We start from the raw sequence: 15024 nt of genomic DNA on the forward strand, positions 1-15024 counted from the left end.
TAGCTTTCTACAGCACTGGTGCTGAGGGAGAATCAGTGCATCATTCAGTGCTGGTATTTTCTGATGATTTCATAGTGCGAAATGTGTCTAGTGAGGGCCAACATTAGCTCCAGGCCATAGATGGGCTCCAGGACCAGCCCTGCAACAGGAGTTGCCAGAGTGTGGGTTGAGGCCAATGCTGGCAAGTCCAGCATGGCCTCCAGAACAGGAGTGTAAATTTTAGCTGACGGAGGCATAGAACCAGGAGGAAGGCCAGACAGGATCAGTCGGCACTGGAGAAGGACCTACCAGTGGAGGTCCACTGGTGGACATCATGGATACATATGGGCCAAAGGCACTCGAGAGGGAACGGGCATCGACTGAGGGATTCCTAAAATATAGCCTATTTAAAGGCTGTTATCTGCTGTGATAACTCTGGGGGAATTTGAGCCATTTTGGGGCTAGCCTTTTAATGTCGAAGACACCTAAGAAGTCAGGCCACTGGAATGCCAACTGTCACTATTTGCCTGTTCTGTAACTGTGTTCTGATGAAGCTCAGGAACTATACCACAATTTGAAGAAGCAACGGTCCAGCCACTTGAAGCACAATTACTGTCTCAAGGGTGACCATGGTTCACAACATACAGTTTTGCTTCCCCCTCCCGGATCGCCTTTGGGTGCATCAGATCACTTTGTCACACAGATTCGAATCATGACCAGAATGCAAGCACCACAAAACATTTTGTGTGGATCCACGAACGGCATATGATTTCTGCAGTGTTGGCCTGGTTTAAAACCTGTCACCATGGGGCGGAAATGTTCCCTGGCACACTGTCTATCTTTGGAATTCAAAAAGAACAGATGATGGACGGAATGCTGAACAATGTCAAACATTTACCCCCCAGTCACAGATCTGGGACTAAATCTACAATTTTTTTGCCCACCATGCCACCCCAGTTTTAACCCAGCCATATGCAAATCAGTTCTGACCCTGCTCTCCATGGGAACAGTCCAGCTCAAACTGCCAGGCAAGGTCCTCCCTGGACCGGAAACAATCATTCTGGGACCAGTTTTGGGGTATTACCCATCATCAGCCAAGCTAGCTTGAATCCAGTGACACAGTGAACCCAAGACCCATGTCTGGGCATACTCAAGGCACTTAGGGTGATAAATGCAAAAAGAACAGATGATGGACGGAATGCTGTACAATGTCAAACATTCACCCCCAATCACAGATCTAGACCTATATGTATCTTTTTTGCCCGCCATGCCACCCCAGTGTGAACCCAGCCATATGCAAATCCGTCTTGACCCTACTCCCCATAGAAACAAGTCCAGCCCGAACTGCCAGGCCAGGTCCTCCCTGGCCCGGAAACAATCATCCTGGGTCAGGTTTCGGGGTATCACACGTCATCAGCCAAGATAGTTTGAATCCAGTGGCACAGTGACCCCCAAGACCCATGTCTGGGCATCCTCAAGGCACTTAGGGTGATAAATGCAAAGAGAACAGATGATGGCCGGAATGCTGAACAATGTCAAACATTTACCCCGAATCACAGATCTGGGCCGAAATCTATCTTTTTTTGCCCGCCATACCACTCCAGTTTGAACCCAGCCATATGCAAATCAGTCTTGAACCTGCTCCCAATGGGCACAGGGTCCGTAAAGGACCTAGCCTGACAGTTTGGGCTCGACTGTTCCCACGGGCAGCCAGACTCACTCTCAACCTCCCATGCCATACTCACATCTCACCACACCACACTAGAAGGAGTCACTGGCTTTCTATTCACAAACGAGCACAATTCAAACTCTTCACCCACACTTTGAAATCACTATAAGATTGGCCTAGAATACCTCAACAATCGCATCTGCTTTCACAAACTTTCTACGCTCGTCCGGACTCCTACTTGTACAAATCCCATGCATCTGGAAAACCAAGAGAGGCGGTCGAGTCGTCTACATCGCTTATAAAGTGTGGAACGACCTTCCAGCTGCACCATAAGAGCCTCCTCACTTCTTGGATTCCTCAAGAAGATGAAGACCTGCCTTTCAAGCAGAGGGTTGGCTAGACTCACACCTGTTCAGTGTATTAAGGTACCCTCTTTTTGGCATGTTTACCCCCACAGTTTGACTGCTGTCAGTGTGTTTTTAATTGTGTTCACTGGGATCCTGCTACCCAGGACCCCAGTGACTGTGCTCTCTCCTTCTAAATTTGGTTGTTCCTGACTTTGTGCACCCCACAATTGGAATACTGGTGCCCCCATGTAAGTCCCTTGTATATGGTACCTAGGGAATTGGGGCATTAGGGGTTCCCCATGACCTGCAGCATGCCACCCGTCGGAGCCCATGCAAAATGTGTCTGCAGGCTTGCTATTGCAGCCTGTGTGAAAAGGTGCATGCATCCTTTCACTACAGGTCACTGCACCAGGTCACTTTAAGTCACTCCTATGGCAGGCCCTCCTAGCCCAGAGGGCAGGGTGCAAGTACCTGTGTGTGAGGGCACCCCTGCATGAGCAGATGTGCCCCAAGGAACACCAGCTCCATTTTCCTGGACTTCGTGAGTGCGAGGAAACAATTTTACCCATGTACTAGACATAGGTCACTACCTGTGTCCAGCTACACAGTGGTAACACTGAACCTGGGCATGTTTAGTATCAAACATGTCGGACTCATACCCCAATACTGTTTCCAGTATTGGTTGCATGATCCCATGCACTCTGAGGGCTCCTTAGAGGACCCCCAGCTTTGCTCCTACTATTTTGCAGGGTTTTCTCAGGCAGCCCGCGCAGCTGTCATTCTACAGACAGGTTTCTGCCCTCCTGCTGCTTGAACAGCTCAGCCCAGGAAGGCAGAACAAAGGATTTCCTTTGGGAGAGAGAGGCAACATCCTCTCCCTTTGGAAATAGGTGTTATATTGTTTAGGAGGGGTAGCCTCCCAAAGTCACTGGTATGCTTTGAAGTTCACATTTGGTTACCTCCTTGCATAAACCGGTTAGCACACACCTGTTCAGGGACTCCCAGTCCCTGCTCTTGCGTGAAACTGCACAATAGAAAGGGGAGTTTCCACTCCCCTGTCCATCACCAACCCAGGGGTGGTGACCAGTGCTCCTCCAAAGGGCCACTTGATTCTGCCATCTTGAATCCAAGGTGGGCAGGGGCCTCTGGGAGCATCTGAGTGGCCAGGTCAGTCAGGTGACGTCACAGCCCCCTCCTGATAGGTGGTCATCCTGCAAGGTGACCAGTCCCCCTTTTAGGGCTATCTTGGGTCTCCCTCTTGGGTGGGTCCTCAGATTCGATGTGCAAGATTCGACTTCTGCCCACTAGAACCGCAAATGGACTTCACAGGAACCTAAAATCTGCAGCTCCAACGATGGCTTCGCTCTGCAACATTGTTTCTCCGGCTCCTTCCAGAAACTGCAACACTTCCCCGTCTGTGCATCCTCTGAGGATGGCAATACTTCAGTCTGCACCAAGAAGTAAGAAAGAATCTCCCTTGGAGTGAAGGAGTCACTCCCCTGCATCTGCAGGCACCAACTGCATGGACGACCGGTCGCAATGATCCTCTCTTCTGCAACTCTGTGTGGATCCTGGAACACAGGTGGTGGTCTTGATTTGGCCCATCAGTCCCCTCTACCAGCTGTTCAACTTGGGAGGTGGTGAGTCTTTGCCTCTTCTTGCAGGACAGTACCCATGTGTCCTGCAACTATTGCAGTAACCAAGGCTTGTTGACTCTTCTTCCAAGGGATATCCAGGCTCGTGTAGCCCCGGCCTCCAGCACTCTTCCCTACAAAGCACAGTCTCCTGCCACCTGCTCCAGCAACGTTGGACTCCTCTACACGTGTGCTCAAGGGGCCTCACTGAGACTCCTGTACCTGTTGCTTGTGCGTTGCCTGTGAGGGCTGCATCCTTGACTTCTGGCTCTCCTCACTGCTGAGGGTCGCCTGGGACTGCCCTCCTTGGGTTGAGTCCACCCGGACCTTCCTGGCCCCCAGCAGCTCTGGAACTCTTCTTCTGCAACTCTTGCCTTTGCCAAGGCTTGTTGGTATTTTTTCCACACCACTGATAAACTGCAACTCTTCTTCTGAAGTGGGACATTGACTGCATCACTCCTGGAACTCTTCTCCTGCTCCTGTGCTGCATAGCCGACTCCTGGTGTTCACCGTCAACCTGGTCCTGCATCTCCAGAAGGGTGGGTAGTGGCTCCTGCCCCAACCGGACACTGCAACTGGAACAGGACTGGATCCCCTTCATTTGCAGGTCTTCTTCTGTCAGGATCCATCTTCTGTTTCTTCCAGTCTTGCACAGTCCTTTTACAAAGTTTACTTGTGGGTTTTGGGAAAAACCAGATACTTACGTCTTCTCTCCTGGTTGCTGGGGGGCACTCTGGTACTTACCTTTTGGGATTCCTAGTTCCTCCGGCTTCCCTCTACAGATTCCACTTACCTGAGTGGGGGTCTGCCTTTCGCAACTATACTTAGTATATGGTTTGGTCTCCCCCTAGGGTCTCTATTACTTGCTGTTATTTCATTGTTTTCAGTTACCTTCTATGCCCATTCCTGATTACTGTGTATAATATAATAGTGCGTCCAGTCACCTGCTAGTAGAGTATTGCCTATACAGTATTTTAGTATTTGTGTTACCATAATAAAGTACATTTATTTGTGTAACACTGTGTGGTTCTTTCATGTGTTTAAGTGCTGTGTGACTATTGCATAAGCTTTGCATGTCTCCTAGATAAGTCTTGGCTGCTCACCCACAGCTACCTCTAGAGAGCCTTGGCTTCCTTAACACTGCCTACACCGAACTAATAAGGAATACTTGGACCTGGTATAATGTGATAACACCATAGGTGCTCATCTACACTGAGCACCAGGATGCCCTCTCAAGTGATAATGTGCTCTACAAATCTGCATTAACCTTAGATGTATCCTGTGTTTGTACACAAGATGGTACTTTCTAGCAGTTCCCAAATATCTGTTCCATAACCTCTTTTTATTGTCCCATGGATTGATTTTACTTGAGAAGAAATAAACCCACACATACCTTCAGAGAAATGTTTTCAGCATAGACAATTAAAATCTGTTTGTTCTCAAATTTGCTCTTAATGTAAATCTTTTCTAGACAGATTGTTGAGGCCTGTGAATTCAGGCCTCTTGGTCCAAAGCCTCTAGATGTGGACAATATGTGCCATGTGGACAATATAGAAGCAGTGCAATCTCCCGCATTAATCACTGGCAGAACAGATTCAATAAGAAAGTGGGTTTGCCATACCTGATCTTTGTCCCACAGCAAGTTGTACCTATCACTGGTAATTGCTTCACGGACAAAGTGCATCCCAAAATCTGCTATACGGAAATTGAGATCTCCAAACCAGAAGACAAGCCTATTTTAGAAATCAGAAAAATTAAATCAGTGAAGGTCACCAGTAACAACTAAATGCCTTTGTCTTGCATGTTCACTGAGATTACACCAATGTACCACTTCAATGAGAATAACATGTTAGTTATACACAGATATGAGAAGAGCCATATACATACAAATAAGTAGAATCCAAGTAAAAAGATCAGCTATCCTTTTACAGAGATGATACCTATTCATATACACCAGAGAACAGACATCTACATATCGAACTAGACAACCCATCCATGCACAGAGCAAGCCATCTGTGAACAAGCAGGCACTGGCCACCCACATGCATATAACACTCAGGCTTCCATATGTAAACAGGGACCAGACATCCGCATACAGAGATCAGCTATAAATGTGCATAAAGAGGAAAAAAAGACATTCAGTAGCCGCGAATTGCCATCCACATGCAGTCATAAACAACCCACAGGTGCACAGCAAATTCTTCCACTCCCTATAAGGAAGGGCTTGTGATACATTTTCTGGAGATACCTCATCTTGAGCACGAAGTCCTGGCCAGCTTCCATTCAATCAACAGCCATCATTTATTAACCAAGGAAATTGGTCTTATTGTTGTCTCTAGCCTTTCAGTTTGTATTTAGAGCTCTGCGTGGTTCTGAAAGAGCACTATTAAGTTTATTGGATGATGTTCTGAAGTTTGTTAATGTTGGGCAAGCAGCAGTGAAGAAGCTAGTTCTCTCAACTGTTTTTAAAATGAAGGACCATGTAGTACCACTAAATAGGTTCTCCACAAAGTTAAATGACTACCCATGGCTAAAAACTGGTTTCATCCTTTTTTAGGTGGGAAACAAAATTCTGTCTGAGTGGTCAAATACCACCTCTTAGGGGCCACACAATTCTCCCCACTCATCCACGCTATTCACCATCTGTTTGGCTACTCTTTTCCCCATCATTTTGGGATTTGTGATACATCATTGATCCAATACAGATGACAACTCGGTATATATATTCTAAAATCTTCACTTTCTTACATGCCTGTCTTGATTCCATTAACTCTTTGAAAACTGGGGTGTCCATCCACCCATTGCTTGATACCTTTTGCAATGCATGCTTATACAAACCTTGTGCAAAGATTGTGGGGGCACCTCCTTTAAAGTATATATAAATAATAATGCGTGTGTATGAATATGTATAAATTGCCCAGTGGCGGTCATAAATGGGTAATTATAGTTAGGTCAATAGTTCCAACAGTTCCATAGGAAAAGCATTTTTGTGTTGCTAATAATTTTGACAAATCTCCACAAAACTTTCTAAAACAAAAATGCTGCATTTTGACTAGTTTGTCCATGGAAAGCTTCAAGGTGATCCACCGTTTGGGGGACGGGGTATGTGTGTGAAGTGGGTCTCAAAAAGCAAAATCCCCATGCATTTTCCAAAGGCTTCTATAGACAAGGCTACAGCAAAAACTGCTAAATAGAACTATACCATATTTGGCAGAAAGCTAGATCTTGGTTCTGCCAAGTGTGCTTTTTGTGATTTGGTGTAAATTGGTCAAGTAGTTTTTGAGATATTAAGGTTAACAAAAATATAGATACTTCGACGGTTGGGTTTAGAGATTCTCGTAAGATTCTTGGAGAACTTCACAGGCCAAAAACAAACGAGGAAAAACAAAAACCCCCCAAAATTGCCAAGATCCACAAGACTCCTGCAGAATTGCTTTTTTTATTAATGGGAAAGGTATTCGCAGTCACCATACCCGAGCCTTTACAGGCGCTGGGGAGCCCACCCACCGGCCTGAACATATTGAATAGGGGGAGGGGGGCCATGTGGACCTCCCTCCTCAAGCCATCACAGGCTCCAGAAGCCCACCCGGGGCCAAACATTTTGAAAAGTGTTTCAGAAAATGGGTCATTTGTAAAGTTTCCACCATTGTATGAAGGCTTGAAGGCTGCAGGAAGTATGATCTTTAGCACTTTCAGATCTTGGTTACTTTAGGTGAATAGCCGCACTTTGGATTAGTTTTACACAGAGTGCATGCTGTTGTTAGAAGACACTTTTTAATACTTTGTGGTGTATTTCACATGAAGGTTTCACTGCCTGCAAACAGTGTAGTGTAGTACAGAGAAAACTCTCTCAATAGAGTGAAAAGTCTTAACAGTAACATTTCTTTTTACCCACATCCACTTTATTTCTCAATGTAGGATCAGTAACTATCAGGGGTTCGATACAGGCAAATACTGTATGTATGGGAGCGTTAGATATGTAACAGGGCTTGAGTATCTGGAGGAACTTGGTTTTCCCTGAACAACTGTATACAGACTGAACACCGTATGCAATGAGGGATTCCCACATATCTGTTGTTGATTGTTAATGTGAACTACGCTACCCCCTGCTTTCTACACCTAAGGGAGTTTTATCTGTGTTAGAATTAATGATGCCTCATATTTTTCTTCCTTATTTTGGAGTTTTTGGACTTTCAGGCCTCTCAAGCCATACAAATTTATAGAGCAATATGTGCAAAAACGAAGCTTGGGTGATGTCATCAGTGACGGCATCAAATCAATGATCTCATTTGAGATGTCATAAATGATGTAATACAAATTGTCATGAGTGATGCAATATGTGAGGTCATAAGCAGTGCATGCGGGGCGCAAGTTATAGCTAACTATACCTGGTGATTTTTTTTTTTTTTTAGTTCAATAACCTATTCACCTAACTATAACATTAGTTTAACCTTTGCTGTTTTCAGTGAATATGAGCTCAGAATTGTCACCACCTTGTTACATGGCAAAGAGAAAGCGGCACACCAATGCAGGTATTCAAATCATTTATTCGTGCTCAAAACCGATGCATTTCGGCTTCTCAAAGTAAATTGGGATGCTCAAAATACCTTCAAAATATACAACTTTGTTCATGAACTTCCAGCTTTTGCCTTGAAAATTGACCCATCTAATCATGTGGTTAGCTGCGGCACTTGGGCCTCAGCTTGGTTTCTACCAAGTGCAACCTACTAAAATCTGACATTGTCAAAACTATACTCCCAGGAGAGTCCAGGCTGGTGTGACTTGTGTGGATCCCGCTAGGATTTCTCATCCAGAATGCCCTGCAAATGTCAAACACTGGCTAAAATCACAGCTTTTCCCCAATGCACTATAAAGAAATGTTCTGGGATCTCTAGGGATCCCTAAAATGTCTACCCAGTGTTCCCAACCTGATTCTGATAAGATCAGCACCCCCTTTGTGGTTGAAGCTATAGCCTGTGATAGGAAAAGGTCGTAACTTGGCCCTAGTTAGCCTTCTCATGAACAGTCTTCAGTCATCAAAGAGCAGGTCCTTCAGAGAATCTGGATATCTCCTGAAAATCCTGTTGTCTCTGCGTCTCATCTGATCACTATAAACATGACCATGGCATAACCCACATAGCCCCTGGTATCAAAGTCAGGACGCAACATGTTCTTCAGTGCGTCCTGCCCATCCTGAATGGTTTGATCAAATGTTGCCCTCAGATTGTGTGGGATTGCTGGCAAGATCAACTGGATATGCCCACACTGCACTGGTGTATCTATCCAGGAGGCAGACCATGTTCAGAAAGCATTAGGCTAGGATGGCCAATTAGTGTTTTTTCCCAAAAGCGCCAATGCACTTAGATTCCCTGACTGGAAGATTGGAGGGAAACACATTTGGATTCAACTTACTGGTGGATGCCTGCACCACTAGGCTTTCTACCATAAGGTGCTGAGGAACCAGCCTATGTTGCCTAACCACAGGTGACTAACTGGAGTGGTCGAATATGATTTTGTATTGGGAGCCATAAAAGTGTCTGAGAGTGCCTCATTGAAAGGCAGTAACGCGCTGTGGGGACTAGTAGTGGTTGAAGGATTTTTGTGAGCAAATTTCACTTTGTTTCAAAAGTGGGCAATTGTAGGTCAAGGACTTCCCCTTTGTGGTTTACCACAACTACAAAGAAGCACTTTCTCCTGTTGATGGACCAGGTTTTGAGCCCAGCTCCTACCTGGAGAGGAAGCCAACTCACTTGAATTCTTTAGGCCCAAATAAACCACAAGATGTAGAAATAATTTAGCTTTCACAAACCCTGCAAATTGCTCCATTTAATGGTTTGTGACTGCTAAATCACATTTTCCTATGTACTAAATCCATTTTGAGATTTGGAAGTTTTACCGGATCACAAAGTGGGTTTAGAAAGGATTATCGATTTGCAATTTGGAAGGTGTGTTTTGGGCAATCCTTCTAAATGGAATTTCAGCCCATATTATCAATGGTTCGTGGCCATAATTCCAGTCACAAACCACTGATCAATTACTGACTCCTAAAATGTAGTGGTAACTGATTCACAAAGGAGAAGCTGTCTTCCTTGGATACCTTCCGCTTTGGAAATCAGAGTAGCAACTTCAGAGAGAGTAGGCATGTTTTTTTTAAAAGCAGCCCATTTCCTTTAATTTTTGTTTTATGTTAAAGTGACATTGTAGTGAGCTGTGTGGAAAAATGTGTTTAAAGTAAGGTCATAGTAAGTTTATTGTTAAGTAAATATGTCAGTGACAACATTAACACTTTGAACAAAAAAACAAAAAAAAAACAAATAAAATAAGTTTACCAGATATAGTTAGCTGAGTAAACTCTAACTTGCACCCCCACCATGCTAATGACCTTCAATATGACATTACTCGTGACAAGTTCTATGCATGGGGATTTTGTGTGTTGGGACCCCCCCTTTTTCCCTTGCCAGTCGCTTGAAGGATCGCCTAGAACTTTCCATGCACAAGTTAGGCAAAAAGAGCATTTTTTTTCGAACATTTTGTGGAAACTCCTCAAATAGTGCCAGAGTTATAAGCAACACAAAAAACACATCTCCTATGCACACGCTGACCTAGCTAGAACTATCCAGTGGCAACTGCCACTGGGTAAGACCTGCCTAATAAATATTAATTAGAAAGGTTGTTTGCCAAACCCCTGCGACTTCCTGTTTTATTAGATACAGCACGCAAAAAGTCGAGCTGCAAGTTGCAACCCATTTTTGTGAGCAGTTTCGTAATCCATCTGGGCCAAAGCCACTTAACTGTATAAAGAAGAGGGAGAAAGTTGTCTGCCTCCTCGTCGTCGCCTGTGTCATTGGAAACATCGTGTAAGTCTTGCAAAACACATCCAAACAGGGCCTCCAACCTCTGACAACACTGGGGTAGTGGACGAGGGATCTGGCTCAGTTGTTACTGGCTGCACTTTAATGATTTCAAAGCACAACACAGACCAGGCACACGGGCTGATATCAGTTCAAGATTGGAGGCTGGTGTCTAGGCTGGGTCTTGCATAGGTGCCAGTTGAGTCTGGGTAGACCCTGAAACTGGAATCTATGATTGGATCGGCACTGGTAAGGGACCAAAATTGGGTTCTATGGGGATTGCTGTTGCCAGGGAAGAACCTGCAGGCAGAAGTGCAGTTGGAGGCCCCTCATGCTCCAAGACCTCTGAGAAAACTCTGCAGCGTGGTCGACAATGCCCCAGAAACTCTGGGGAGATCAGGACCAATTGATGAGTGGGGTTGGAGTTCGTTAACAGTAGAGGTGATGGTCTCTTGGAGTGCCGACTGTGTGACTTCCAGCTTGACTTTGAGTAGTGAGTAGCAGTCAAACTCCACTTCATCTTCGTACACCTGTGAATTGCTTTGGATTTTGACTTACACCATGACTTTGAGAAGGATGGAGATTTTAGTGTGGGATCAGTCTCACAATCTGGAATGATATCAGCTCATGACTTGGAGCTGGAGCAGAACAGCTACTTCAACCACTATTGTTTATTATTCTAGGCAACATACAGATATGCTCTCAGATCACTTTCATGTGCATCAGGGTGCACCTCTCAAAAGAATATAAAGTCCAAGCATCAGGGTTATATGTCGTAGGGGTCCATAACCAGCATTTACTTTGTGCATTCAGGGCAGTGACTGAAGCCTGTCATTTCTGGAGAAGACATTTCTTCAATAGAAAACTGTTTAAGACAATTTTTGAGCTCTTCAGAATACCAACAAGTAGGAAGTGGAGCTCCAAAACTGCATCACTGAGTGCAGAAAAAAGGAACTAACATGAGTGGGCAGAGGCAGTGCCTACATGCGGCTCTGCTACTTCTCTACTTGGGTGGTGCACATTCTCCACAGAACCGCATGGAACCACTTAGCTGTGCGCTGGAGCTACTGCTTGGGAATCTCCAGATTCAGTCTGATGCCTGTGAGTATTCTAAAGGAGATGGGTCGGCCTTTAGAAATATCCATCAAAATGGTACAATGGAGTAGCAAGCTCACACACTTTTTAAAACACAATTGGGCCACAGAGCTGAACCTTGAGACAAATAGGGTATGTAAGTGAAGCCTGACCCACTTAATTATCCATCCTGGATTCAGAGTTCAGACAATAATGTTTAGCAGACCTATGGACCGATCTCCAAGTGGACCCCTTACAGATGTGAGGAATGGGGACATTCCTTACAAGAGCTGCAGTAGTGGTCTTTTCCCTAATGGACGGAAACCTAAGCTTACCAGGTAAGCATCTATTAGGTTTCGCATAGTAGATACAACAGAAGACACTATCTGCCTCGTTATGGTCTGGTTTAAAGTACCATAATTGACAGTGTGTTGCTTAATCCTCCAGAAATATTCAGCCTTGTCCAAATATATGCTAATGCCATTTTTTTATTATTGAGAGTGTCTCTCTGCTTGCGACGTTGGTTTTGGAAAAAATAGGCACAGAAATAGTCTGATTTATGCATTATAACATTTGGAAGAAACATAGGATGAGTTCTTACTGACAAGTTATCACAATGAAAACCTTTGTATAGTTCTTCAACACAGAGAGATTGACGCTCACTCTCCCTTTTGGCAGAATTAAGTGCCACTCAAAACTCCACTCTCCACAAAAGGTGCTGTAACTCAGTCTTGTGTATTGTCTCAAGGGCAGATCCCACCAACAAGGAGAGAACTACATTCAATTCTCATGGAGGATGAGGCTGTGTAAGTGGAACTGGAGGAAACATTTTCTTAAGACCTTCAAGGAATCTTTAATCACTAGAATAGTGACAAAAGATGCCAGGGGAACACCTTTACAATAATAAATAATAATACTGTAATAAAAGAAAACAGTAAACTAGATTTTGCTAGATAAAAGTAGGTAAGGTAATATCATCTCTTCCTGACATTCTCTGGTCTGCTTGACCGTAGATATACCACATGCAAAACCTTCTACCTTTGAATGTATAGGATGACCTTTCAGAAGAGTGTTTCTCTTCCCTCAGATTGGCCATGTCGTTATCAGGAAACTTCAAGTATCCATACTTTAGGACCTATAAGCAAGGTAGTCAAGTTGAGAGGTGGTAGGTTGGGACAAAAGATTCTGCCTGACATCCCGTAAAGCAGATCTGACCTCAATGGAAGAACCTTGTATGGCAGAATGGACACTGACAGAAGGACAGGGTACCACCACTGGCCAGGTGAACTCAGAGCAATAAGTATCATCTTCGCTGAGTCTCAACTTGTTGACCATCCTATAAGGAAGAGGGACTGGAGAACAAGTGTAGAGTAATCCCATCAACCAACTTATTGAAAGTGCATTCCACAGGAAATAAGGTTCTGGAAACCTTGAGGAGTAAACAGGGCATTTTCTATTTTCTTCTGTAGCAAACAAATCTATTTCTGGATGACAAAATAGGATTCAAAACTCTGGGTGCACATCTAGAAAACATCTGGTTTAGATTATATATTTTTTCAAACAATTACTTTTTTATCCCAACAAGGGAGGTCGAACTGTGAAGAGTGAGGCTTTTCCCTGCGATCTTCAAATTTGTGAGGTAGTGCAAGAAATCGGAGTGTAAGAGTTTGGGAAGCAAGCAGAAAAGTCTGCATATTGGCCTTTTTTCACTGGGAAGACAGAATAGTGACTGAAGTACTGGGTTAATATGCTGCAAGCAACGCCAGAGAGCAAACTGCAGCACTTAAGGATGCTCTAAGTGGGGACGGATGGATTTTAAAAATACTAAGAACAAACAGCAGCATTTAAGGAGCCTCTACGTGGGGGCAGATGGATTTGAAAAATGCTAATGAAGGTAGCATTCCTGTAATTAAGTATGAATAGAATCAGCATCTGTGTCACTTTTTTAGATCCTCTTCAAGCAGAAAAGGTGTAATTTCCTAAATCAATCAAATTTATGGCTGGCACTAGTTGCAACAGTATTATTGTGTTTTTGTAAATTGAGGCAAGTGTCTAAAATGTGGCCACACAATTTCACTGTGTCAATAAGATGGTTCAACCTAGAATATTAGAAGAATCTAGCCATTTGAGGACAAAGGACTGAATGGTTAAGAGGAAATGCAGAAAAGTGTCATTTTGTTATCACTAAATTTAAGGTAATTACTGGACATCCATGCTTCAATAAAAACAAGAGTAGAAGTCACCAGAGAAGCATCCCCAAGTATAAAGACTCTCAGGTAAAACGGAACGTCCTCGGAATACTAGTGAGAGGTCTTAGTTTGTTTTATACTTCATCCAGCAGTTCAAGGAAATATTGAAAAGTGCTAGAGCTAAGGAGTAGGACCCGGAATGCAGCCAAGATAACTGCTCTGTGAGTGAGCTCTGTGAAACACTGTGTCCACTGACCTGGTAATCTCTGACAGGGGACCTTAGTGACCAGCATAGTTGCTTCAATGCCCCTAATACTCCCTAACTCAGGGGACCCTGTATTTTCCTTTCAGTAGCTGTAGTGGAGCTCCATTACAGTGTGAAGCAAGAGAAATAGAGAGAGACACAGCTCAGGCTGTGCATAATGACCCTGACTGTTAGTTGCTACTGCCTGAATATTGGAGATTGGAGATGGACCATGGAGCACACATTGGGCTGCTGTTACTGTACTGTGAGACACTGAGGTCGGAGAAGCAGCTCAGACTCCGTGAAAGACTAGCCTTCAGGGGACCGCGACTCCAATTGTTTCAATGCGAATTACTTCCCCAAGGTGCGTTCTCTTTTCTGACCCACTAACTGGTGGTAAATCTGTCCTTAAATCAGGAACAATCAAAATGTAGGAAACAACTCAGGACATAATTCTGAAATAAACTTTCGCTACTGGAGGTACACTTTGCAAACTGGATATAAACCATCATCTTTCTATTTCTCCTTTCCACATCTTCCCTCTTTTTTGGCCTCAACCGGACTTAACATACACAGCCCACCAACCAACGTTTAGTGAAAAAGCGACAGTTTATTTGTATTACACCGTGATCCCAAAGCAGAGGTATCTTCAGAGATGCATTTATCTATACTGTCAAATCAAAAAAGTACTTCATTATATGCTGGTATGGTAATGGTTTAACCAATCATATAACAAGTGAAAAGAAGTTACAATACCTCACACTAAAAGGGTAGATTTGGTGCTTACACAGGCAACAAATCTTTCAAAGACAGAATCCCTGAAATTGAGTGAGACATGACTAGATTGGTTCAGTTACTTGTAGCACCAGAGTCTTAAACTAACATGATGCCTACTCTGACCCATGTATTCGCTTCAAGAAATGTGGACTCACAATATTAATTAATAAGAAGCTACACCATATGGACATCTGATGAGGGCCGCCTTATCTTTTTGAAACTGAAGACATTTCGATTATGGGTGTGAGTTCAATCCATGC

The 15024-nt window shown here is 44.0% G+C and overlaps 1 protein-coding gene across 5 annotated transcripts in view; it reads right to left on the reverse strand.

Moving 5' to 3' along the window:
* Positions 1–15024, reverse strand: part of INPP5K (inositol polyphosphate-5-phosphatase K) — a 470513-nt gene that overhangs the window by 171544 nt on the left and 283945 nt on the right. For all 5 annotated transcript variants that reach the window (XM_069226108.1, XM_069226107.1, XM_069226106.1 and 2 more), the window contains one exon: positions 5251–5362. In XM_069226108.1, coding sequence (XP_069082209.1) covers positions 5251–5362 — 112 coding nt within the window. The remainder of the gene's footprint in view (positions 1–5250; positions 5363–15024) is intronic.

This window comes from Pleurodeles waltl, chromosome 3_1, assembly GCF_031143425.1.
Source record: "Pleurodeles waltl isolate 20211129_DDA chromosome 3_1, aPleWal1.hap1.20221129, whole genome shotgun sequence".
NCBI lineage: Eukaryota > Metazoa > Chordata > Amphibia > Caudata > Salamandridae > Pleurodeles > Pleurodeles waltl.